Below are 23564 nucleotides of genomic sequence, written 5' to 3' on the forward strand. Positions count from 1 at the left end.
GATTGTTGCAGCCAAAAATGCTTGATTTAGCTTTTGAACGTTTGCAATGCAACTTGCGGTGCTTTTTTTGTGGGAAACTACTGCAGTTGCACAAAATAGCTTTACACGGTCTTTCACAGTGATGTTTGCTGGTAAACGAGAGCTTTTAGCTGTACTCGTGTTCGACGCACGTGAATCGAAGAGGGCTTTGGCTGAACTGGCGTTGTGATGACGTCACATGACACGTCTCGGCCCGAATCTTACTCGACCGACTTGAAACCGTCTTTATACTGTTATAACGTGGTTTAGATCTTATCTCTCTGATCGCTACCAGTTTGTTTTTATGAGTGGTTTCACGTCTGCGATTGGCTCCGTTCCTACTGGTGTCCCTCAGGGCTCAATTTCAGGCCCCCTTACTTTTTAGTATTTATATATTTCCTCTTGGATTGCTCTTAAGATCACTCAGGCGTAATTATCACTTCTATGCAGACGATACTCACTCAGATTTCTATTCACTCGAAGCCTGGTCACAATGTGGATGTTTCTTTTCTCTCACATTGTATTTCTGATAAAAACATGGATGACCCAAAACTTTTTGTGTCTTAATAGTGATAAGACTGAGGTTTTGCTTATCGGATCTTCCCGCCTGCTTCGTAAAGCTGCTTCACTAATGTTGAAGGTAGACGGCTCTGCTTTGGAGTTCCAAACTAAATAAAAAAAATCTAGGAGTCATATCATATCTGATTCGAGTTTGTCTTTTGACTCACACGTTTTGACTCAATCTACTGTCAAGAATTCCTCTTTTTCATCTCAGAAATATCGCTAGACACATCATTCCAATACTGAAGTCCTCGCACCGGCTCCCGGTCAGATTTCATGCTCATATAAGGCACTGCATGGTCTGGCCCCTCAGTATCTGTCTGCGCTTTTAACTTTATATAATAATAATAATAATAATAAGTCTTTATTAATCACATATACATTACAGCACAGTGAAATTCTTTTCTTCGCATACCCCAGCACGTCAGGTAGCTGGGGTCAGAGTGCAGGGTCAGCCATGAAGCAGCACCCCCTGGAGCAGAGAGGGTTAAGGGCCTTGCTCAAGGGTCCAACAGTGGCAGCTTGGCAGTGCTGGGGCTTGAACCCCTGACCTTCTGATCACTAACCCAGAGCCTTAACTGCCAAGCCAGCACTACCCCTTAGACTCCCAAGCATCATTTGCTCTCCTCTCGACCTGGTCTACTGGCTGTCCCACAGACACGGTTGCGATCTGTAGGGGACAGGGCTTTCTCGTCCAATGCTCATATTAGAGATGCACAGAATTTAAGCATTTTTAAATCTAACCTAAAAACTCATTTTTTACATTAGCTTTTTCTTTATGGCTTTAACCATTTTGTATTCAAGTCTGTTTTGTGTGTTTTTTTTAAATTTTCTTGATATTCTCTTATTGTGTAAAGTGCATTGAGAAGCTGCTTTAAAGGTGCTATATAAAAATAAAGTTGTTTATTATTATTATTATTATTATTATTATTATTATTATTATTATTATTATTATTATTATAAATCTGCAGGAATTTTGAAAAATGCAAGCTTCTGTGAATATTGCAGAGTTTGCTTGATTTTGCGTTAATTTCTGCGATCGCTAAATCCTGTACGGACTGAGTAATAACGTCCGGAAATAGACACGACGGACTCCAGTCGGCTCCACCTGTTCCTTTTTGTGGTTTGTGATTCACTAGAAAACGAGGGAGCTGCTGGTAAATCGGTCGTGACCGGTCGGTTCATGTGTACAGTATCGAAAGTACCAACCGAGGACCTGAGTCAGGAACTCCTACAGCGGTTCTGTTTTTACGCTTTTTAACAGAACAGAAAGTATGCGTCTCCTACGTCTGACTGGTAGAACGGGATTTAAACCACCCTGTTAGTGCGGTACTGAAACTCGCTCTGGGGTTCACCGAGATTTCTCCTGCTCACTGTTAATACGGCGTCGGTGAAGCCGAATAACTTACAAGTGCCATTTGATTGCAGAACACGAATATTTTACACAATATTTAAAGAGTAGTGAGTCTCATCACTCTGGAGAGAATTGTACGTGTCCTGGAAACATTGATAAACATTGCCTGTATGTTAATCCTCGGGTTCCCAAACCAAGGGTCATGACCACATGTGGAGTCACTTTACCAATGGGGTTGTGAGAGAAACTCACGATCTCCTCTTTAGTTCATTTTTTTATTTTTATTTATTTATTTATTTATTTATTTATTTTAATGATTATTATGAATATCACACTAACTATGTAAGAAAGAATAGTGTGCTACTATTACTATAAATACTGCGAGTCAGAGTCAAACAAGCCACATTTAAATTAGACGTGTACGTGTTATTTTAGTCTTTCTCACTATGCTGACTATACAGATGCTAGTGTAGGAGTTGAAAAATTAATAAAGGACACATTTCTCCATCCATCTGCCTCCACTAGTTCCTCCACAATGATTACATGGACAGCAGTAATCTAATTATGGACCTTATTCTGAATAAGACAATATTCTGATTAAGGTGCTTACATGAGTCGCTTTTAGAATATTTCTATCATGTTCCTGTTTTACGTGTTCTAGAACATAGTTCGATTAACAGCACACGTCATTACGTCCCCACGCCACGCCGTCCGACGTCCCTACAGAATGTCACGTATCGACATACAGTTGGCCTTCATTATGGTACCGTATACAGTTTTGGCTGTTTTTATTTAAATTTTTTACGAAAGCTTCAAGTGCGGTTAATTATTTGTCGTGCTGTACGTGCTAATAGACGACTGCTTGAAGCCGTGGGCTGCGTCCCAAACCGCGTACTTACTGTCTATATAGTAGCCGAGATACATGTGTTTCTCCTTCTACAGGCCTATAGTAGGCAAGTACGCGGTTTGGGATGCAGCCGTGCTCTCTTGTTTGCCGTGAAAAGGTTGAGCGCTGCCGTGTGTGATCGTGTCCTGTCGCAAAATGCGGTGAAAACTCTCACACGACGTTAATAGTGTGATTAAGGTGTTTATGCCTGTAATACACGTCGATAATGCGACTAAAACAGGAATACTGCAAACGTCCATTTGTGTTTACTTCAAGTATGACTTTAGTCGGATTAAGGTCATTAAAAAATTTCTGTTTACATGGTAGTTTCCTAATCAGAGTATCGTCTTAATCGGGTTAATAGTGGATTATTGTTGTCTGTGTAAACGCACTGAATGACTCTGAATGACTCTGAGTCAGTGGAACAAAAACCAAAAACATGTCTTGAATATGAATTGACGTTATTATAAGTCCTAGGTTTGTAAGTCGCTTTGAATAAATGTAAATGTATTTTTTTTTTTAATTTTATTTTAAATATAAACTGCAACCTTTAGGGGTTTTTGTGTTTCTCTAGCTGTTCCTGTGTATATTATGGTACGTTTTCTTTTGTAGGGGATTGAGATCACCTCCACGTCCTCGAGCCAACACTACATCTCTGGAACAGCTGCTGAGGTAGTGCATCATTGCTCCTCATGTGTTTATTTGTTTTTAGATTATGTGCTGACATGCAGCTCTCTTACAAGTACAGACAGATTTACTAGGTTTCCGTCTTGCATCTTAACACGTTTATTGGCTATTATTTGATCTTTTCTTGGTTATACTAGCTCTAATGTTTATATAGAGGCTGAGAGAAGGGCAGAGAGAGGAGTAGAGAGAGAGAGAAAGGCAGAGAGAGGGGTAGAAAGAGAGAGAGAGGGGTAGAAAGAGTTAGGTAGAGAGAGAGAGAGAGAGAGAAAGGCAGGGAGAGACAGAGACATTGAAGTGTCTTTGGGCAAGTGAACCCCAAGTTGCTACCGATGGCAAGCTAGCGCCTAGCATAGCAGCTCTTCTACCATTGGTGTGTGTGTGTGAATGGGTGAATGAGAACCAGTGAAAAAACACTTTGTAGAACCACTAAGGTTAAAAAAGCGCTATATAAGTGCAGACATTTTACCATTTACCGTAAACAGTGCACTATGGGTACTTTTACGTTCATCTACACTGTATGCAATGAAATATTCACTAATAACCTTCACTGCTGTTATGTGCTTTTTCTCGTCTTGACTCAACACAGTTTCCAGCAGATTCCTCTGAGAAGATCTTGGAAGGCGACGAGGTCATAAAGGTCAATGATCAGATCGTGGTGAGCAAACTCTATTATGGCGGAGTAACCGTCATTAAACTGATTATTTTATGAATGACCAGAGTTTCCATAATCACTGCTAGAGATGCAGGGACGTAATCTGTGGTTTGTGAATTCATAACAACATTTAAGCACGCTAAGCATTCTGACTCATTCTGTCTGTTCACACAAAGGAAAAAAAACGTGACATCATTCTAAATGCCGGCAGTGATTTATTTCTTCATCCTTTACCTATGTTTTGAGAAACGTGTTTGAGACGTCTTTGAGAAAGTGTCCCTTTCGTCGCATTGTGTTTCAGGTGGGCTGGAGCAGGAAGAACCTGGTGGCGAAGCTTCAAGAGAACCCAAATGGTGTGACACTAGTGCTGAGACGACATCCTACCCTGTCTGTCTCTCACGAACCCAAATACAAGCCAACGCAGGTGAGTCACTGGCTGTTAAAGTGCACCTATTATGGGTTTTTCAAATATGAGTGTTGTCGAGCTGTTTGTGAATGTCAAAAGTCTGCAAAGTTTCAAAAATGAAAACGCACGATAAACGGAGTTACTGACTCCCAAAAGAAGGAATCGATTCTGAACACTGAAACGAGTCGTTAGTGATTCCAGACTCTACTTCCTGTACTAACCTACGTAGGTTTGTAACAAAAAGCCCCCGACTTCATCGGCTTCTCGCTGACAGACGGAGCTGAAACTCGTTTCGTTAGTGGCCGTTTACTTTTTGAAACACGCTGACAGCGCTAGACCAATCACAACATCTGACCAATCAGAGCAGAGTATGCTCTCTGAAAGGAGGAGTTTAGAATGAATCCTTTAGAACGGATCATTTAACGAGTCGTTTGTGACACCGAGGGGAAAAAAAGGTAACGCTGCAGTTTAAATTATGAGCACGTTAAAGGGTTTTTGACCTCGGTGCATGTAAATTTATTGTATAAGACCTCTAAAACAAAATTAGGCATAATAGGTGCGCTTTAAGACTCTCTTCCTACACTTGTATATCTATAAAGTCAGTGCTAACAAGGTCATGTTGCTGTCGCGGTAACGAAAAAGTCGAACATGTTAATATGAATGATTTTCAGGGTTATTATTATTAAACAGCTTTTTTATTGAAATGTTCATTTAGCATCTTGTCTATATACAGTGTCTTGTAATAATAAGTAGGGGTGTAAATCGCAAATTTCGATACAATCTAATATCGATTCTTTTATCCAGCGATTCGATATTTGCCGAAACCACAATGACTGCCACGATGTGATTTCGATTCGATCGATTCAGGGGCCTGCGATCGATATTAAACGACGTGTCTATTTCACACAATCATTAACATTTCTATTAATTCTAGAGCTGCAACAACTAATCGATAAAACGGATAATAATCGATTATGAAAATTGTTGTCGACGAATCTCATCTGCGCGGCACGGCGGAGATTTACTCACTACGTTACTTCTGTTCAGAAAACACGCTTCGGAGAGTAAATACTAAAGTTGTGTCCCAAATGAAGTACTGTACACTTACACTATGCACTCTGCACTACTGTGTAGTGTGTGGATTTTAGAAAGGTAATATCATCTCAGATATAACTCTAGCGGGTTTTTTCGACTAACAGGAAGTATAAGCCACGACGGCGCATGACGTCATACGCACGCTAGCGTTAGCGAACACCCAGAGTCACCGATAATGACTTTCTTCAGTTTACTTTCCGTCAGCGTTACCTTTCATTCCCAACACGACCTCAGTCTCCATCAGACGGAGGCGAAATCGTCACGTGACTGAGGAAGAACGCGTGTAACCTCCAAGTCCTCGAAGTCAGGGAAGCATTTTATACACGGCGGAAATCAAACTGATGCACGAGGACAAAGTTACGTTTATATCCAAGATGCTCCACTGTGTGTACGGGGCAGGGGAAACTGCTGCTGGCTGCTTAAAAGGTTTAGTTTAATTTAAGTTTATTGTCATTATATGCTGTATTTGCACTTGCAGTGTAACTTCTGTCGTTTATTATAACGGGAGTGATGTGTTAGTAACGAGGCCGCGTTGCTGATCACGCGCGGTGTACACGCGCCGATACAGAGAGGGAGCGCGAGTGAGATCTGTAATGTCTAATTAAAACACTATGATCACAAGTAAACACTAGTAAAATAATATTCCTAAAGGCAGTGAGTAACAGAAACCACAAGGTGCAGTGAAAGTGAGTTTTTATTATTCATTTAGGACAGTAGTTTAATTGGGTGCTTTTTGTGCGTCCGTAAACATAATGCATAAATACTATAAAATAAATTACGTTCGTTACACCCCAAAAATAAAGTCACTAATAACGTGACATCTGATGGCAACAGGTTTAGAGGTTTCAGACAAATGAGGGGTGAATACTTATGCAATCACAGCTGTTATGTTTTTCACTTTTGCAAGCTATTATGTTTTTGTCCCCTCGTCAATATTGTGGGTCTGGGGTTTTTTTTGGTGTAGAATAATGACATTAATCCCAATTAAGTTCAAGGGGAAAGTGTGTGTGTGTGCGTGTGTGTGTGGGGGGTGGGGGGGGAATTGGGGGGGTGAATACTTATGCAAGGCACCGTGAATGTGTACAATAGTGAATGTACAGTATGAGTAGATACAAGATGCAAAAAAGTGCAAAAGACTGTATAATACAGTTAAAAGGTTAAAAGGTCGGACCCGGGAAAACACTTACGATACAGGACAACAAAAACATCATACAAATGTGAATAAAAGTAAAATACTGAATGCATTATAAAGAAGAGCTGAGTAAAACTGAACAAATGATATACGACTGTAAAGCATAAACTGTTTAGTAGCTCTTATTATTGGTGGTTATTATTATTATTATTATTATTATTATTATTATTATTGGTATTGGTTTCTTATCATTGGAAATCCCAAATAACAAAGTCGAATTTGCATGTGTAATGTGATAAATGATGCATGCAGTAAGTAGAACTGTTGTACTTGATTTACATGGATGAACTGCATGAACGACTTGCAACATGCAGAAGAAACAAGATTCAAATGAGGTTTTCGCATGAGCCGTGAGTTCGGATTTCAAAGCGACTTGAAGAGTCAGACTGACACTGAAACAAACCCATTATCACAGATTAAATGTAATGAGACGTGTCAGAAAAAGTCAAATAAATGAGTCTAGACAGGGGTGAGTGTGAGTTCATAAGGTAAATGTGTGTGAAAATCATCTCAGAGCTGACACTGGATCGAAATGTCTGCATGTTTAATCCTTGGCGTTTGGTTGTAGTAATTCGCCCATGCATTTACAGTTCCTAAAGTAGACTAGAACGTAAACTGTGAGGTGGTAATACGCCCTTGATGGGATGCCAGTCGATCGTAGGGCAGCATTCACATGCACAGTCATACGCTCATTCACTCATAGGGGGGCAATTTAGAGTCGCCTGTCCACTTGGTGTGTATAGCATTTGGGGTGTTGGAGAACCCAGAGGAATCCCACATGGACAGTGGGAAAACATGTGAATTTTCACATAGATATTAACTCGAGGTCAGGATCAAACCTGGGACCCTGGAGCCGTGAGGCGGCAGCGCTACGCACCCATGCGCAATTCAATTCAATTCAGTTTGATTTGTGTAGCGCTTTTAAGAATGGATATTGTCTCAAAGCAGCTTTACAAAAACATATAAACACAGGATACAGATTTTAAGTGAGTGAATTTATCCCTATTGAGCGAGCCGGCGGCGACGGCGGTGAGGAAGATTTCCCTAAGATGATATGAGGAAGAACCCTTGTGAGGAGCCAGACTCAGCTTATGCATGTTTAATACTTGGCCTTCGATTGTACTAATTTGCCCATGCTATGTCTGTTTCCTCAAGTATAATCCTTTCATCCATTCATTCATTCATTCAATCATATTGACTAACCGCTTAATTCCGGTCAGGGTTGCAGTGGGTCCGGACTTCATCCAGGAATACACCCTGAATGGGACGCCAGTACACTGTAATTCAACAAACACACTCCCATGTACACATAGGGATGATTTTGTATCACTAACGCACTTAACTGGCATGTTTTTTGAGGTGTTTAGGATTAGACAGTAGATAAACGTGGCTGTAGCATATCGAGGAAACATAAGGATGCCCATGCTGGCATCACATGGTTATTTCTGAATATCTGTGTGGGAGTACACACTGATACTGACTCCAGGACGGAGTGTTAGTTTGTTAAAGCGCTCATCTTTTTGATAATGACACTTAAATTAAATGCACACACAAGCTTTAGAGAATATAGCCGCAGTGTTCTTTCAGTCCCGTGAGAGGGGTTGGTATGACAACAGTCACTTCCTGTTCACAGCTCGGAAAGCCATCAACATGGCCCCTTTGATGTTGTCTCTCTCTCTCTCTCTCTCTCTCTCTCTCGCGCGCGCGTTTTCTCACACCCGCTCAGACTCTCGCAAACACACACCGAGTGAGACGCACACACAGTTCAGATGACGACAATTTGAATCTTGTGATTGCAGTTTAATGGGAATCCTAAATGTGCCGTGTTGGATGATGTAACGAGGTCGGGGGCCGGAGGGCCTTAAGGGATCACAGCACTGCCACATGACTGTTCCACTGACACACGCATTCTCACTGACTGCACACACACACACACACACACACACACACATATGTGCACACAAAGCTCAGAGACGCAATATGCCCGTTGATGATGGTGGAACATGCGTAATTGCAATCACACACACACACACACACACACACACACACTCAGTCCCATGTCTGCTGCTCTATCAGGATAAGTTAACGTGAAGCTCTTCCTGTTTCTCCCGTCTGCAGAAGGAAGAAGAAGAAGACGAGGAAGAGAGAAATAGAGTCTCAGTGTTTGAGCGAGCACCGGCGTCTGTGCGCTCGTACTCGTTCAGGTGAGTTTACCTGCAGCTCTTCACATTCAGCAGATCTTAGGTTTATGAACTGAGATTTATTCATCTACTCCAATCGTGTGTACATTTCAAAGATTTGAAGATTGGTCCATATGAAGCGACGCACGCTTAAAGTGGACGGTGCAAAAGGGCTGTTTTCTGCCGATTTAAAAAGATCAAATGAACTCGTTCCTGAAAATTGTCTTAATAATCAGTTTAATATTACTCAAATATGTATGTTTTTAGGAATGCATATTTATTATTAAAGATACTTTAATTACAATCACAATTTTTGGCCTTCATCAATGACTTAACATATTTGACTCTGGAATTGAGGCTTAGTAAAGTTAATACTAATACTAGATATTATTTTATTTCCCCCTTTTTTTTTTCTTTTCCTGTGTCGCACTGAGGAATTAGCTCCACATTCGTATGTTTAACTGTCTGATTGTGTTTGTTTACTGTGGTTGCAGGTTTATTCATTCATTTTCTTTTTCTTGTGTTTATAACGAGCATTTAAGAGATCCAGTTCATGAACGTGAACGAGGAGCGGTCTTACACTCATTCAGAGAACGTCCAATGATAGTGGTTTAGAATGATAGCGGAAGGAAAAGTTGTTCCTAAATTGGATGAATGGTTGTTGAAATATAACCATGATTTCAGTGTTAAGGAAAACAATCTGAATTTAAGAACAGTCATGAATTTTGACTGGATTATTTAAACACAATTGAAAAAATTGCTCACTGTATCATCTGGAGATCGCGTGTCCGAATACCGAAAATGCCACAGCTATCCGTGGCATAAATCAATCAATCAATCCATCCATCCACCTGCCCACCCACCCACCCACCCACATATCCATCCATCCACCCATCCATCCACCCACCCATCCACATATCCACCCATCCATCCATCCATCCACCCACCCATCCACATATCCATCCATCCATCCATCCATCCACATATCCACCCACATATCCATCCACCCACCCACCCATCCACATATCCATCCATCCATCCATCCATCCACATATCCACCCACATATCCATCCACCCACCCACCCATCCACATATCCATCCATCCATCCATCCATCCACATATCCACCCACCCATCCATCCACATATCCATCCACATATCCATCCATCCATCCACATATCCATCCATCCATCCACATATCCATCCATCCATCCACATATCCACCCACCCATCCATCCACATATCCATCCATCCACATATCCATCCATCCATCCATCCACATATACATCCATCCATCCATCCACATATCCACCCACATATCCATCCATCCATCCATCCATCCACATATCCACCCACATATCCATCCACCCACCCATCCATCCACCCATCCATCCACCCATCCACATATCCATCCATCCACATATCCATCCACCCACCCATCCAGCTAATTAATGTAACTAGCTTTTGCTATGATCTGAGGATTCATTACATTCAGCAGCTTATATATATATACTGTATACAACGTGTATACAGTAATATATAATCAGTTTAAAATGATAAAACTACAGCTGCACCGATACAAAATTTTTCAGCCGATACCGATAACCGATAGTTTGGTGGTTCTGCCTTTTGTACCTTCTTTTAAATGATTAATAATTCATTCCACACTTCTGAAAGGAATGCAAATATAAACTTCATTCTCTCCATTTCGACAAGTTGTTTCACAGTAACTGGTCTCATCAACAGAAAACACGTTACTCTAATTAACATGAACACGTGATAAATTCTGAAGATTAAATTAATTCGACGTGTTTTCCCGCCCTCTTTTGATTGACAGGATACAATCGACCCTGATCACCGGATGTTTTCGATAGCGTGAAAAATTGCCTTTATGGGCCGATACCGATTATTCTCTGATACACCGGTGCATCTCTGGATAAAACTGTTAAATGAAAAGAAACTTTTATTTCTAAAGTCTTAATCAGTATTAAAGAGTAAATAATGCTGTGTGTAGTCAGGACTGCAGGACGCTGTTCCCTGAGTGTGTGTGTGTGTGTGTGTGTGTGTTGTATAAACTGATTTAGATAGTGTTTCATTCATCCGCTGTGTTAGATGCATTACTGCGTACATGGTGTGAAGTCGGAAGCACTGCATTAAATAATTTAACAATAACCGTTGTTATGACGCATGGATTTTTTTCTACGCCTCCACCATCCGTCCGTCCGTCCGTCCATGATTCTTATTAGCGTAATATTAACACAAGGGCGAGCGGCTTGGTGTTTGTAGGATTTATACGGAATTATGGAAGAGAAAAGGACGATGAGGATGTGAAGGATCACAGTGAAGAATGATTGTATTGCAGCACGGCAGTGACAAAGTACATGAAGCACTTCGGATTCAGTGGAGTCGAAGTGAACCTCGAACAGTATCAGCTCAGACATGTTATACTGTATTTCAAACCAGTGTTTCACGCCCGTGCTGTAGACGACGTCTGGCTTTAAATGTAAATTGATCACGTTCCGTTCTCACGTTACTGGAGTCGTTACAGGTGTGACCGCGTAAATTCTCGGGTTATAGCGTTCGTCTAGACGTGTATTTCTGAATAATAATAGTGCCTTTGTTCAGGGACAGTTCTTGATGTCCCACTGCCGCTCCCATGCTATAAGTGATTGACTGTCTCTTCAGGTGGTATTGTCCACGTACTGCTGAGACCGAGATGAATCATCGCTATGATAATTCAACCTTTTTAAGGGATGAGCTTTTTCTTGATGAACTCCTATCTTGACGTGGAATCGGCATAGACAGCGTACTGTAACCGGCAGAGAAACTGATTCGATTTTGGAATTGATCCAAATACGGTCAAGGTCACAGCAAGGTCAATTGTCTGAAATACATTTTCTTGAATAGCTTCCTTCCTGTTTGAAGTACATTCTAACAGACTTTCTGGCATTCAAAATTAGTAACAAGTAGGACTAGATCTGTTGGTGGTGGACCATCCCTGTCGAGTTCTACTTGTTATTTATATATTATTATTTATATTTATTTCCTGAGTATGTGCGTGCGTGTGTGTGTGCATTATTAGTGTGTAGGCCCATTTGTAAAGATCTGTGACTCATTATATACATTCAGGGTTTAGAAAGGTTAACCGGAATGAAAAGTGGCTTAGAGATTAGCACGTTTGCCTCGCACCCCTGGGGTTAGGGGTTCGAGTCCCACCACCCCCCGTGTACGTGGAGTTTGCATGTTCTCCCCGTGCTTCAGGGGTTTCCATCCTGGTACTCCGGTTTCCTCTCCCAGTTGTAGTCTGATTGGCATGTATAAATTGTCTGTAGTGTGTTTGATTGTGCCCCACAATGGGTTGGCACCCCCGCCTTGTGCCCCGAGTTCCCGGAGATTGGCTCCAGGCGACCCTGTGACCCTGTGTAGGATAAGCGATATGGAAAAAGGATGGATGGATAATCAAAATAACTCTAAATTGTATTTGAAGATGTGACGACTGCAGAAAAATCCATGTAGAAGGTATTATTCCTGTGATTCTCCAAGCGACAAATCACACTGCTGAGGCAGAAGGATGCTCTAAATATGGGGCGGCTGTGGATCAGGTGGTACAGCGGGTTGTCCACTGATCGTAGGGTTGGTGGTTCGATTCCCGGCCCACATGACTCCACATGCTGAAGTGTCCTTGGGCAAGACTCTGAACCCCAAGTTGCTCCCGATGGCATGTTAGCGTCTTGCATGGCAGCTCTGCTACCACTGGTGTGTGTGTGTGTGAATGGGTGAATGAGACACAGTGTAAAGCGCTTTGGATAAAAGCGTTTTATAAGTGCGCCATTTACCATTTAAATATGTCAAATAAATAAATAAATCCATGTTTTTGTGTAGAAAGTTATTAACCATTATTTAATTCGAACTAGTTTCCAACTAAAGAGTGGATGTGGAACTGGAGCAGGAACTTAAATTTAAATTCAGAAACAACCGAAATGAACATTTTTTTTTTCTTTCTGTTAATCCCTGTATGCAGTACAATATAGCAGGATATTGGATAAGTGTGTATTTCGGAATATAGTTATGTCTTTTATAAAAGTATGATGAATAATATCAGATTAATGTGTGTGTGTGTGTGTGTGTGTGTGTGTGTGTGGATCAGGGCTGCTGTTTTGTCCACTGAAGGGCAGCAGCTGATAGGACAGGACGAGCCGGAGTTTAGTGATCACGGCCTTGATGGGAATCAGAGCCACAGTGCACACACACACCTGAGTGCAGGTAAAATACACACACACACGCACACACACACACTCACACACGTGAATTTTTTGTGTATACATATATGTGTATGTGTGTGTGTGTGTGTATGTGTGTATATGTGTGTGTGTGTGTGTGTGTGTGTGTGTGTGTGTGTGATGGGTGCAGTGCATCCTAACTCTTCTCTTGCTGTTAGGTTCTGGATTAGAGCGCAGGAGTACGTCTTTACTCAGTCTGGACTCAAGCAGGGCGAGAGTCGTATCCTGGCCTGACATGGGGGCCAGTGTGGTGAGTACACACACACACACACACACACACACATATATACACACATCTCACACACAAACACACACACACAAACATCACACACACACACAGCACATTCACATTTGCACATCCATAGCTCACGGTGATTCTGCTCTCTGTCGCCCTCTACAGGAGGACAAGGAGCCCAAGAAGAGCTCCTTCAAAGGTATGACATCATGCTCACATAAAGCTGCAGCAATTCAAAAAAAGATAGTGATACAACGCATGAGGGCGTGCTGTTATAGGAAAATAATCAACGACGGGGAGTTACTGTTAACACGCTGAAGTTGATTTTTTTCCAATAACAGCAGCTTCCAGAGTGTTTTATCAGAGCAATTTTCCAACACTAACAATTTTTTCAAATAAAATGTATTAAAGAATAATATGTCGTACTTTTTATCCATCTGTAGTGACTTATAATGTCGTGGAACATCTACAAAACAATTTAGTTCCTGTTATCCTTTTTTCTTTTCTCTGTCCTGAATACTTTCTCATGTTGGAGAACTTAAAAGAACCGTTTTATATCTGACTGTTACAAAAATGCTGACACCGGAGACTCCTTCCAAAAATGTTAAATAAACATCTCCTTCACCATGTCAACCATTAGAGATTTCTTTTGGTTTGTTAAACTGCTCATTTCTTTTATTTGTTTATTATGAGGCGTAGATTATCATGCAGTGTCTTCCGTGCAAATCTCTGTGAATCAGCTGTTACTATAGAAACAGCATATAGAAATATAATATAGAAACCTTTTCCCGACCAATCAGATTCGAGAATTGAACAGAAACGCGATTGAGAGGGTATATTTAATAAGCGACATTTTTTTAACTATATACAAATTTTGCTCCAATAAGTAAAGAGCATTTTAAAATGACTGTCGGTTATGTGATGTAGCCTCGGTGTGACCTTTGACCCCCTGCAGGCACACGGACAGCGATGAGTCGTAGGAGGGTGTCGTGTCGTGAGCTGGGCCTGCCGGACTGCGACGGATGGCTCTGGAAGAAGAGGAAAGAGACTGTGTTCATGACACAGAAATGGCAGCGCCTCTGGTTTGTCCTTAAAGGAGTTACAATCTACTGGTACTCCAGCCAGCAGGTGAACACACACACACACACACACACACACACACACACACACCATTAACTTTTACACAAGCCGATACTTTTACACAGTTCAGACGGATAAATAATGCTGTGCATGTTTATATATTGTGTGTTTGTGTGTTTCTGAACTGTAAACTCGGTCGTGTTTACAGGAGGAGAAGGCAGTCGGGATGGTGAAGATTGGAAGCTACAGCATCGAGAGCGCTGGAGAACACAAGAGGAAGTAGTAAGTACTTCTGTCTTCTCTCTCTCTCACACACACACATACACACATATTCAGGAAATACTACAGTGCTGTGAAAAAGTATTTGATTTCTTCTGTTTTTGCGTCGATCTCGTACTAAATTGTTTCGTACATAACAAAGGTAACCCGAGTAAACACAAAATACCGTTTTTAAATGAGAATGTTATTAATTGAAGCAAAAATGTTATCCAATACCACCTGGACCTGTGTGAAAATGTATTTGCACCCGTAGTTACTAATTCCCCAAATCTATGAAACTGCATTCATAATATTGTTCTCAGCTGGACTAGACACAACCAGGTCTGATTACTGCAAACCCTGTTCAATCAAATCAACACTTAAATAGAACTTTTACAGCAGCATGATGTTGGTTAAAATGTTTTACGCAGTAACACACTATACCAAAGATGATAGAAATTCCAGAAATGATGAGGAAGAAGGTGATTGAAATACATCAGTCTGGGAAGGGTTACAAAGCTATTTCAAAGGATCTGGGACTCCGAAGAACCACAGTGAGAGCCGTTATCTCCAAATGGAAAAACTCAGCACAGTAATGAACCTTCCCAGAAGTGGCAGACCTTCCGAAATTCCTCCAAGAGCACAGCAACGACTCATCCAGGAAGTCATAAAAGAGCCAAGACCAACATCAAAGGACCTACAGGCCTCTCTTGCATCAATAAAGGTCACTGTTCATGACTCCACTATCAGAAAGACACTGGGGGAAAATGGCCTCCATGGAAGAGTGGCGAGGTGAAAACCACTGCTGACCCAGAAGAACATTAAGGCTCGTCTGAATTTTGCCAAAACACACCTTGATGATCCTCAAACATTTTGGGAGAATGTTCTGTGGACTGATGAGTTTGGAAGACAGGAGTCCCGTTACATCTGGTGAAAACCAAACGCAGTATTCCACAAAAAGAACGTCGTAGTTGTGGTCAAGCATGGTGGTGGAAGTGTGATGGTGTGGGGATGCTTTGCTGCTTCAGGTTCTGGGCAACTTGCAGTAATTGAGGGAAACATGAATTCTGCTCTCTACCAGAAAATCCTAAAGGAGAATGTCCGGTCTTCAGTCCGTAAGTTGAAACTCAACCGCATATCATATAGGAGTAAGTCCTAGAAGTAAGTGAAAGACTGCTCTCCAGTTATCAGAAGCGTTTGGTTGCAGTTAGTGCTGCTAGAGGCGGCACAACCAGATTTTAAGTTTAAGGGGGCAATTAGTTTTTCACATGGGTGATAGATGTTGGATAACCTTTTTTTGCTTAAACAAACAAATAAATAAATAAAATCTATATTGTGTGTATACTCAGGTTGCCTTTGTTTTATGTTGTATTTTGTATTTTATGATGTACTTATATGAGATACACAAAAACAGAATAATCAGATACTGTTTCACAGCACTGTACATGCATATGAATGTTGTAATATCTAGGCCCTCACCATGTCTAGAAACCATGGCAACCACCATGCAGCTACACAAGGCAAAAAAACTCACTACAATATGAAATCAGAGTAAAATTTTATTCTCATCATATTACACATCTGAGTTGATCGTATATCATATTCATTAATGTATATTTATTTATTTACAATACATTACAATAATATCTTTTTACACTGTCCAGCTCAACACTGAATTGGATTACGAATAACACACACATTCCAGAAAGGTCCAGATTGGGAAGCTGGGGCTGGATTCATGAAAATCTTCTTAAGAAAGAAGTTAAGAACGTTCTTAAGTGCAATTCTCGAAAATTTCTAAAGAAGTTCTCAAATACTTTCTAAATAACATCTTAATTTTAAAATCACAGTAGTGTAATAGCTACAACAAATTCAAAACTGCCGAATTTGACATTTATTATCCTTATTTTTGAAAGTAGCTTTTTAATCACCGCCTGATCATTTATTCAAATGTAAAGGGAATGAGATGTGTTCGTTTAACAGCATTAACCGACAGGAACCCTCATCGGAGAATTTGCTGGAACGTGGAAACCAATAAACCATGTATGCTAGTTCAGATAAGTCAAATATTGTATTATAATAAAGTATTTATTATATGCTGCAAGGTTGTTAATTTTGTAAAGGGAAGTGGTAGCTCATGACCGTCTGATTGGAAGGTCATGAGTTCAAATCCCAGCATTGCCAAGCTGCCAATGTTGAGCCCTTGAGCAAAGCTTTTAACCCTCAACTGCTTAGTCGTATAAATGAGATAAATGTAAGTTGCTTCGGATAAGGGCGTCTGCTAAATGCCGTAAATGTAAGTTGGCACTTATCTTATGTGATAAGCCACTTGGGCGGCTGTGGTTCAGGTGGTAGAGTGGGTTATCCACTGATCGTAGGGTTGGCGGTTCAATTCCCGGCCCGCGTGACTCCACATACCGAAGTGTCCCTGGGCAAGACACTGAACCCCAAGTTGCTCCCGATGGCAAGTTAGCGCCTTGCGTGGCAGCTCTGCTACCACTGGTGTGTGTGTGTGAATGGGTGAATGAGACACAGTGTAAAGCGCTTTGTATAAAGGCGCTATATAAATTCGCCATTTATCTTAACTTTAAGAAGTTGTTTACATTGATTTTTCAGAACATTCTTTTTTAAGAATTTGAATCTTTCTTAAGAAGAATTTTTGGGAATGCAAAATATTCATAACTTCTTTCATAATTAAGAAGATAAGAAGAAAACGGCAGTCCTTAGTCTTAAGAACGTTTCGTAAATCCGGCCCCTGGTTTTCGTTTTCCTTTCCATCTGATTTTATTCATATGTTCCGGTTCCATTCAGATTTTCATTTCATATTTATTGAGATTTTTATTTGATACATTTAGATTTCCATATAACATTATGACATTTTCAGTGCATATACTGAGACTTTATAATATTACGGTTTTACTTCAATGTTCTTCGGCTCAGTATTTAATTCATTTTCATTCCATGTCTTGTGGTTTGTTCAGTGTTCAGCGTTCTGTTGAGTAGTTTGTATATTTTTTTTTTTTCTTCCCCGTTTGCTCCACATGCACAGGAGTCATTTTAATTAAAGCACGCACACTCGTTCTTGAAGTCGACGTACTCATTCGGATGAATCTCTGTCTCTCCTGTGTCTCTGCAGCGTGTTTAAAATGTTCCACCCACGCTTTCAGAACTTCTTCTTCGCCGCTGACAACGTTACCGACATGAGCAAGTGAGTGTGACGATTAACACGTTAAGGAAAACGAACGCGAAAATACGTTCAGCTCCTCGTCTGCAGCCTGTTGATCTGTGAGTGCGGAGAGAGTGTGGATCATTATCCAGAAAACAAGACAGACGTGTTTCATTATTCACAAGTTAATGTCCCTCACTATGAACTAATTATACTACAGCGCTGTTGAGTGCTCGATTCTGATTGGTCAGAAGGTGCTGATTCATTTTCTATAACAGCAGCATTTATTAAGTAAATGAATACAGTATTGTTTCACTTACACAGGTAGTTATGTCGTGGGCACGCCACATAAGCGTGTGTAATTGTTGATACGGTGAAGTTTTCAGTGAGGAGATGTTTATTTAGGGAACATTTATGGAAGGAGTCTCCAGTGCGAGTGCTTTGTAGCAGTAAGAGGTAAAGCTGTAAGTTTAAAGGTGCAATAGTCTGTTTTTAAAAATTCCTCCTGTCAGCTATTTTATAGCCATTATACGGGCCACTATAGATCCCAGGGGCGGAGTTTCATGAATACGTGAACACGTCGAATGCGTCTAGCAGTTTCAGAATTAATCCTGGGAGAGAAAAAAAAAAGCAATCTTATAAGTTTCATGGCACCGGAAAGTCTTCAGGACGGAGGGTGCCGTGTTTTGAGGGAACAATGGTTTATAGCTGATATATGTCAGGAACTAGCGGATGTCCCTCAACGTTAAATGCTCAACTATAAATGGAGAAAAGTACAATGTGTCATTCTTTAATTAATAAACAAATGTAATCCTTTGCCAAGTGCTGTTGTATAAGATCAATGAAATACTTCAGGACATGCTTTTATTGGAAAATAATCAACTGTGCGGTGGCATTGAGTCGCTTAATAGCACTACATCGTTGATTATTTTCCTATAACAGCATGCACAAATGTGTTTCTTCCTTATGTAATATATTCATGGATGAAACAGAGTTAAATAAAACCAAGCACCGTCATCCATCCAGCTTCTATACAGATTATCCTTTTCAGGGAACCTGGAGCCTATCCCAGGGGGCATCGGGCACAAGTCGGGGTACACCTGGACAGGGTGCCAATCCATCACAGGGCAAAATCTTACACATTCACACACATGCCAATCAACCTACCATGCATGTCTTTGGACTGGGGGAGGAAACCGGAGTACCCGGAGGAAACATGCAAACTCCACCCACAGGGCCACGGTGGGAATCGAACCCTCGACCATGGAGGTGTGAGGCGAATGTGCCCCTCTGAGCGCCATCATTTCAATATAAATCACATTGTCGCAAGATAGAACAAAGATTTACATCAAGTCCCAGCTTTGAGTTGGAGATTGGTTTGAAATTAGGCCGGCTGCGTTGGCCAAGGCTTATATTTCAGTGGAAATCCGTGTACAGGTTTCATCTTGAGTGTGCTGTGAGGTTTGCTGACGCTCCCACAGCCACACCGAGGATTACAGGCGTGTTCTGTTTGCTCTGATTTTCCTCTTCGTCAAAACAGAACATCAGGCCCAAAAAAGCATTACGAGCTTCAGTGAGATTTTTGCACTCCTTGCGTGAGAATGCAGCGACTTATTAAAGTACACAGTGATGAGTAAGAAGATCTCACAGCCTCGATTTAATCCGGTGTCCCTGATCCTCTGAGCTCTTGGATGAATCATTTTCTCTCTGCGTGATCTTCTAGACAATTGAACTGCAGCGAAGAAACAAATTATATCCTAAATAAAATGTAGCTATTGAGGGAGTCTGAGGGCGTTGTTCTTGTTTATTGTACCTCTGGGTATAATTATCGCAGCTCTGGGGTTGGAGGTTGGAATCCTGTCTCTACTCTGTGTGCACGGAGTTTGCATGTCCTCCCTGTGCTTCGGGGGTTTCCTCCGGGTGCTCCTGTTTCCTCCCCCGGTCCAAAGACACGCATGGTAGGCTGATTGGCATGTCCAAAGTGTCCGTAGTGTATGAATGGGTGTGTGAGTGTGTATGTGATTGTGCCCTGTGATAGATTGGCACCCTGTCCAGGGTGTACCCCGCCTCGTGCCCGATGCTCCCTGGGATAGGCTCCAGGTTCCCCAGTGACCCTGAAGAAGGATAAAGCGCTATAGAAGATGGATGGATGGATGGATCTACTTTAGTTAAAACTTGTTTTCTTGTTTATGTTTATTTAAAGTTGAAATTTTTAAAGAATGTTATAACCTCATTTCAGCCTTGGTTGTTCCACCAGAATTCAATTCCGTTTTCGCAAACAAACACACAAGAAGAAATGACATTATTATCATGTGGCCACAGGTCGTTGTTGTTTTTTTTTTTTTTAAATGATGTTTTGTAGGTTTAAAGTATAGACTCATGACTATGACTCTGTTTACACCCGCTCACCACTTTAACCGCATGCTTTCACATCTATAGTCTAATGTATCTGCGGTTAATCTGTTTTCTGTATCTTGCATACTGTTAAATGTAAAAAAAAAAAAAACAAATAAACATGGTTGCTGGATTAAGGGTACCAACCTTGGTGGAAGAGAATTGTTTAAAGAAGAGAAAACGCTGTTCAAAACTGACACACGCTGACTTGGGTCGCATTCACTACGCAACGCGAGACAACGTTTTTGTCTGATTTGTCTGATTTTGTGAAACAGGTGGATCAACTGCCTGATCACCGCCATCCAGAAATATAAGAAGCACCAAAAGAATCCACCAGACTACGAGACCGGTGCGTGGAGTCAGATCTTTTTTTTTTGAAGTAGTTTGTGCGTTTTTTTTCCTTTACTTAAAATCAACAGCAAAAAACCAGGAAGATCATATACGTTCCTTCGTGCAGTTGTGTTAGTATAGACAGGATGGATTTTAGTAAGATGGTGGTCTTTGGATGATCAGACATGGTGGTGTGTGTTTTTGACAGAGTGCTACAGTGAGACAGAGTCGGAGGAGGACGGCTCACCCTCGCCAAACCTTCTAAAGAAAAAAATCTCCCCGGTGAGGAGAGAGACGTAACACACATAAGTATATATGATGGGTTAGAAAGAAAGAAAGAAAGAAAGAAAGAAAGAAAGCAGAGAGATATCACTATACAAGAATAAATGTTTCTTTTCATATGTTCACATATATTATTAATGTGTGAAATATTAAATGCATGCAGTTTTTAATCAGCTTACTGTCTCTTGTGATAGAAGCTCCAGTCGAACACACTTCCTCGATCTCTGGGAAAGAAGAACAAACTCATAGGAGGAGGTGCAGTAGCCTCTATTCCAGCAGAGGGCAGTAAAGCTGCAGGTAAACAACCATACTGCTCAAAACCGATCTGTAAGTGCTGTTCTGTATGTGTGTTGGATCATTTTTTTAAATCAGTTTTTATTTATGTGTAAATTAAAATCTAGTAAATAATAGTATGGAGGCAAGATATAATATAGTATGAATGTAGGATCAATCCATGTAATATTTATAGAATGTAATATTAATGGGGCAGTGGTGGCTTGGCGGTTAAGGTTCTGGGTTACTGATCAGAAGGTCGGGGGTTCAAGCCGCAGTACTGCCAAGCTGCCACTGTTGGGCCCTTGAGCAAGGGCCTTAACGCTCTCTGCTCCAGGGGCGCTGTATCATGGCTGACCCTGCACTCTGACCCCAGCTTCCTGACATGCTGGGATATGTGAAAAAAGAATTTCACTGTGCTGTAATGTATATGTGACTAATAAAGACTCTTATCATTATCATTAATAGACTCTGTCCGTTATTTCTCATAGCCCATGTTGCTCTCGTCTCTCTGATTCAGGAACGGTGGATGAGATGGGCGAGCTGTTTAACAAGCTGAAGGAAGGAGGAGTGTCTCTGATTGGCCAGAATCAGCCCGTCACTCACGACCAACTCCGCAGGTCATTTATCCGACGAAACAAAAATCCCGTCATTAATGAGAAGGTCCACACACTCCGCGCTCTTCACAGCACACTCAAGGTGAGGAACACATATCAAGGAATATAATCAACACTACCGACATGTTATTGAGCAGCTATATTTTATTTTATTCTTTTTTAAATGATGTCACTGTAAATACATTTTTTAACCTACCCAGCAATTAGGTGTAAGTGAACCGAGTAATATTTATTATTAAATGTTTCGTGAACTGAGAAATGCCTAGGTTATATTGTGACACCCTAGATCGTATCTAATTGAATCAGACAGGTCCAAAATCTTTATAACTCTAATTAGAGAGTCTGAGAGAGATCAGAGGAGAATGACCTGACTGGTCTGAGCTGCCAGGGAGTCTATAGTAACTCAAATAATCACTCTTTACAACCGTGATGAGCAGAAAAGCATCTCCGCATCTTTTCCCACATTCTGATGTCTGATGTGAACTAAAGCTCTTGACCTGTATCTGCATGACAGTATGCGCTGTGCTGATTGGACAACTGCATAAATGAGCAAGTGTACAGGCGTTCCTATTAAAGTAGACGGTGGGTGTATGTCTAAACATTGCCTTCAAATATCATAATATAGTCATTTTTTGCCACACTGAATGTGTCCCTCCAGGCGAAGGAGGCGGAGTTACAGCTGATCGATAAGCTTCTGGAAGATTCCAGTCTGACGCCGGTGAAATTCCGCCAGTGGAAGCAGCACAACGAGGATCTCTACCAGGAAATCGAGAAAATCGCCGCAAACAAAAAACAAACCCAGACAACCCCACAAGGGAAAACTGCCACCGCGGATGATGACGGAGCACGTAGACTCAGCCTGAGTGACGGAGAGCAGCTAGTGGACGCAGAGTTGCCTAGCGACGGAGGCTCCGCCCTGGAATCTGAGCATGAACACGTAGCAGGGTATACTGACCCACGTAGTGAACGAGCAGACAGCAGCTCCTCTGATAATTACTTCTTCATCTGAGCTGACAAGTACTGACCCTGCGCCTACCCACGTTAGAACTCTGACCAATCAGAGCCTCTTTTTAGGGATGGGGCGGGACTTGAGCTGCTCCGTGGAGTGTTTCCATTTTCCAACCTTGTTCTTACAAGAAATGATCGACATCAGTGTTGCTGAGCAACCTTAATGATGTTTTTATGCTAACTGCTGAGCTAGCTAGTAGCAGTGTCCGGCTGTTGTTCTACTCACAATGTTTTAAACGAAATTCCGGAGATCCGTAAATAATTATTAATTGCTTAACCCTCATGTTCTGATCGCTACATTTACTGCAGTGTTACAGTTGTAACGTCATTGAAAACAACTAGTGCTCATCTTCATCTCAATATGGATTTCTTAGTTCATTTTCATCTCAATACGGATTTCCAAGTCTTCACGTCAGCAGCCCAAGTCCAGCATGATCAGTATTTATTTACTTATTTACTCAGATCTGAAGCAGAGAACTGCTGATTGGAAAGAACGCGTTGGTGTCAGTCCACCGAAGACGCAAAGTGAAGCACTGGATATGGAGCTTTAGTCCAATCTGGACGAAAAACACTAATAAAGACCGAACCTGGAACCAGAAGCAGATCCCTGA

General features: G+C 41.3%; 1 protein-coding gene across 1 annotated transcript in view; it reads left to right on the forward strand.

Moving 5' to 3' along the window:
• cnksr1 (connector enhancer of kinase suppressor of Ras 1) overlaps nucleotides 1-23516 on the forward strand; it is a 50975-nt gene extending 27459 nt beyond the window's left edge. The window contains exons 7-21 of the mRNA XM_053632163.1: nucleotides 3432-3491; nucleotides 4093-4161; nucleotides 4460-4582; nucleotides 8970-9055; nucleotides 13178-13293; nucleotides 13469-13560; nucleotides 13711-13744; nucleotides 14501-14673; nucleotides 14834-14907; nucleotides 18020-18091; nucleotides 20719-20792; nucleotides 20982-21055; nucleotides 21250-21352; nucleotides 21849-22027; nucleotides 22604-23516. Coding sequence (XP_053488138.1) covers nucleotides 3432-3491; nucleotides 4093-4161; nucleotides 4460-4582; nucleotides 8970-9055; nucleotides 13178-13293; nucleotides 13469-13560; nucleotides 13711-13744; nucleotides 14501-14673; nucleotides 14834-14907; nucleotides 18020-18091; nucleotides 20719-20792; nucleotides 20982-21055; nucleotides 21250-21352; nucleotides 21849-22027; nucleotides 22604-22954 — 1680 coding nt within the window. The 3' untranslated portion in view covers nucleotides 22955-23516. The remainder of the gene's footprint in view (nucleotides 1-3431; nucleotides 3492-4092; nucleotides 4162-4459; nucleotides 4583-8969; nucleotides 9056-13177; nucleotides 13294-13468; nucleotides 13561-13710; nucleotides 13745-14500; nucleotides 14674-14833; nucleotides 14908-18019; nucleotides 18092-20718; nucleotides 20793-20981; nucleotides 21056-21249; nucleotides 21353-21848; nucleotides 22028-22603) is intronic.
• Nucleotides 23517-23564: the final 48 nt, after the last annotated feature.

Source organism: Ictalurus furcatus, chromosome 9 (genome assembly GCF_023375685.1).
Source record: "Ictalurus furcatus strain D&B chromosome 9, Billie_1.0, whole genome shotgun sequence".
In the NCBI taxonomy this organism is placed as follows: Eukaryota; Metazoa; Chordata; class Actinopteri; order Siluriformes; family Ictaluridae; genus Ictalurus; species Ictalurus furcatus.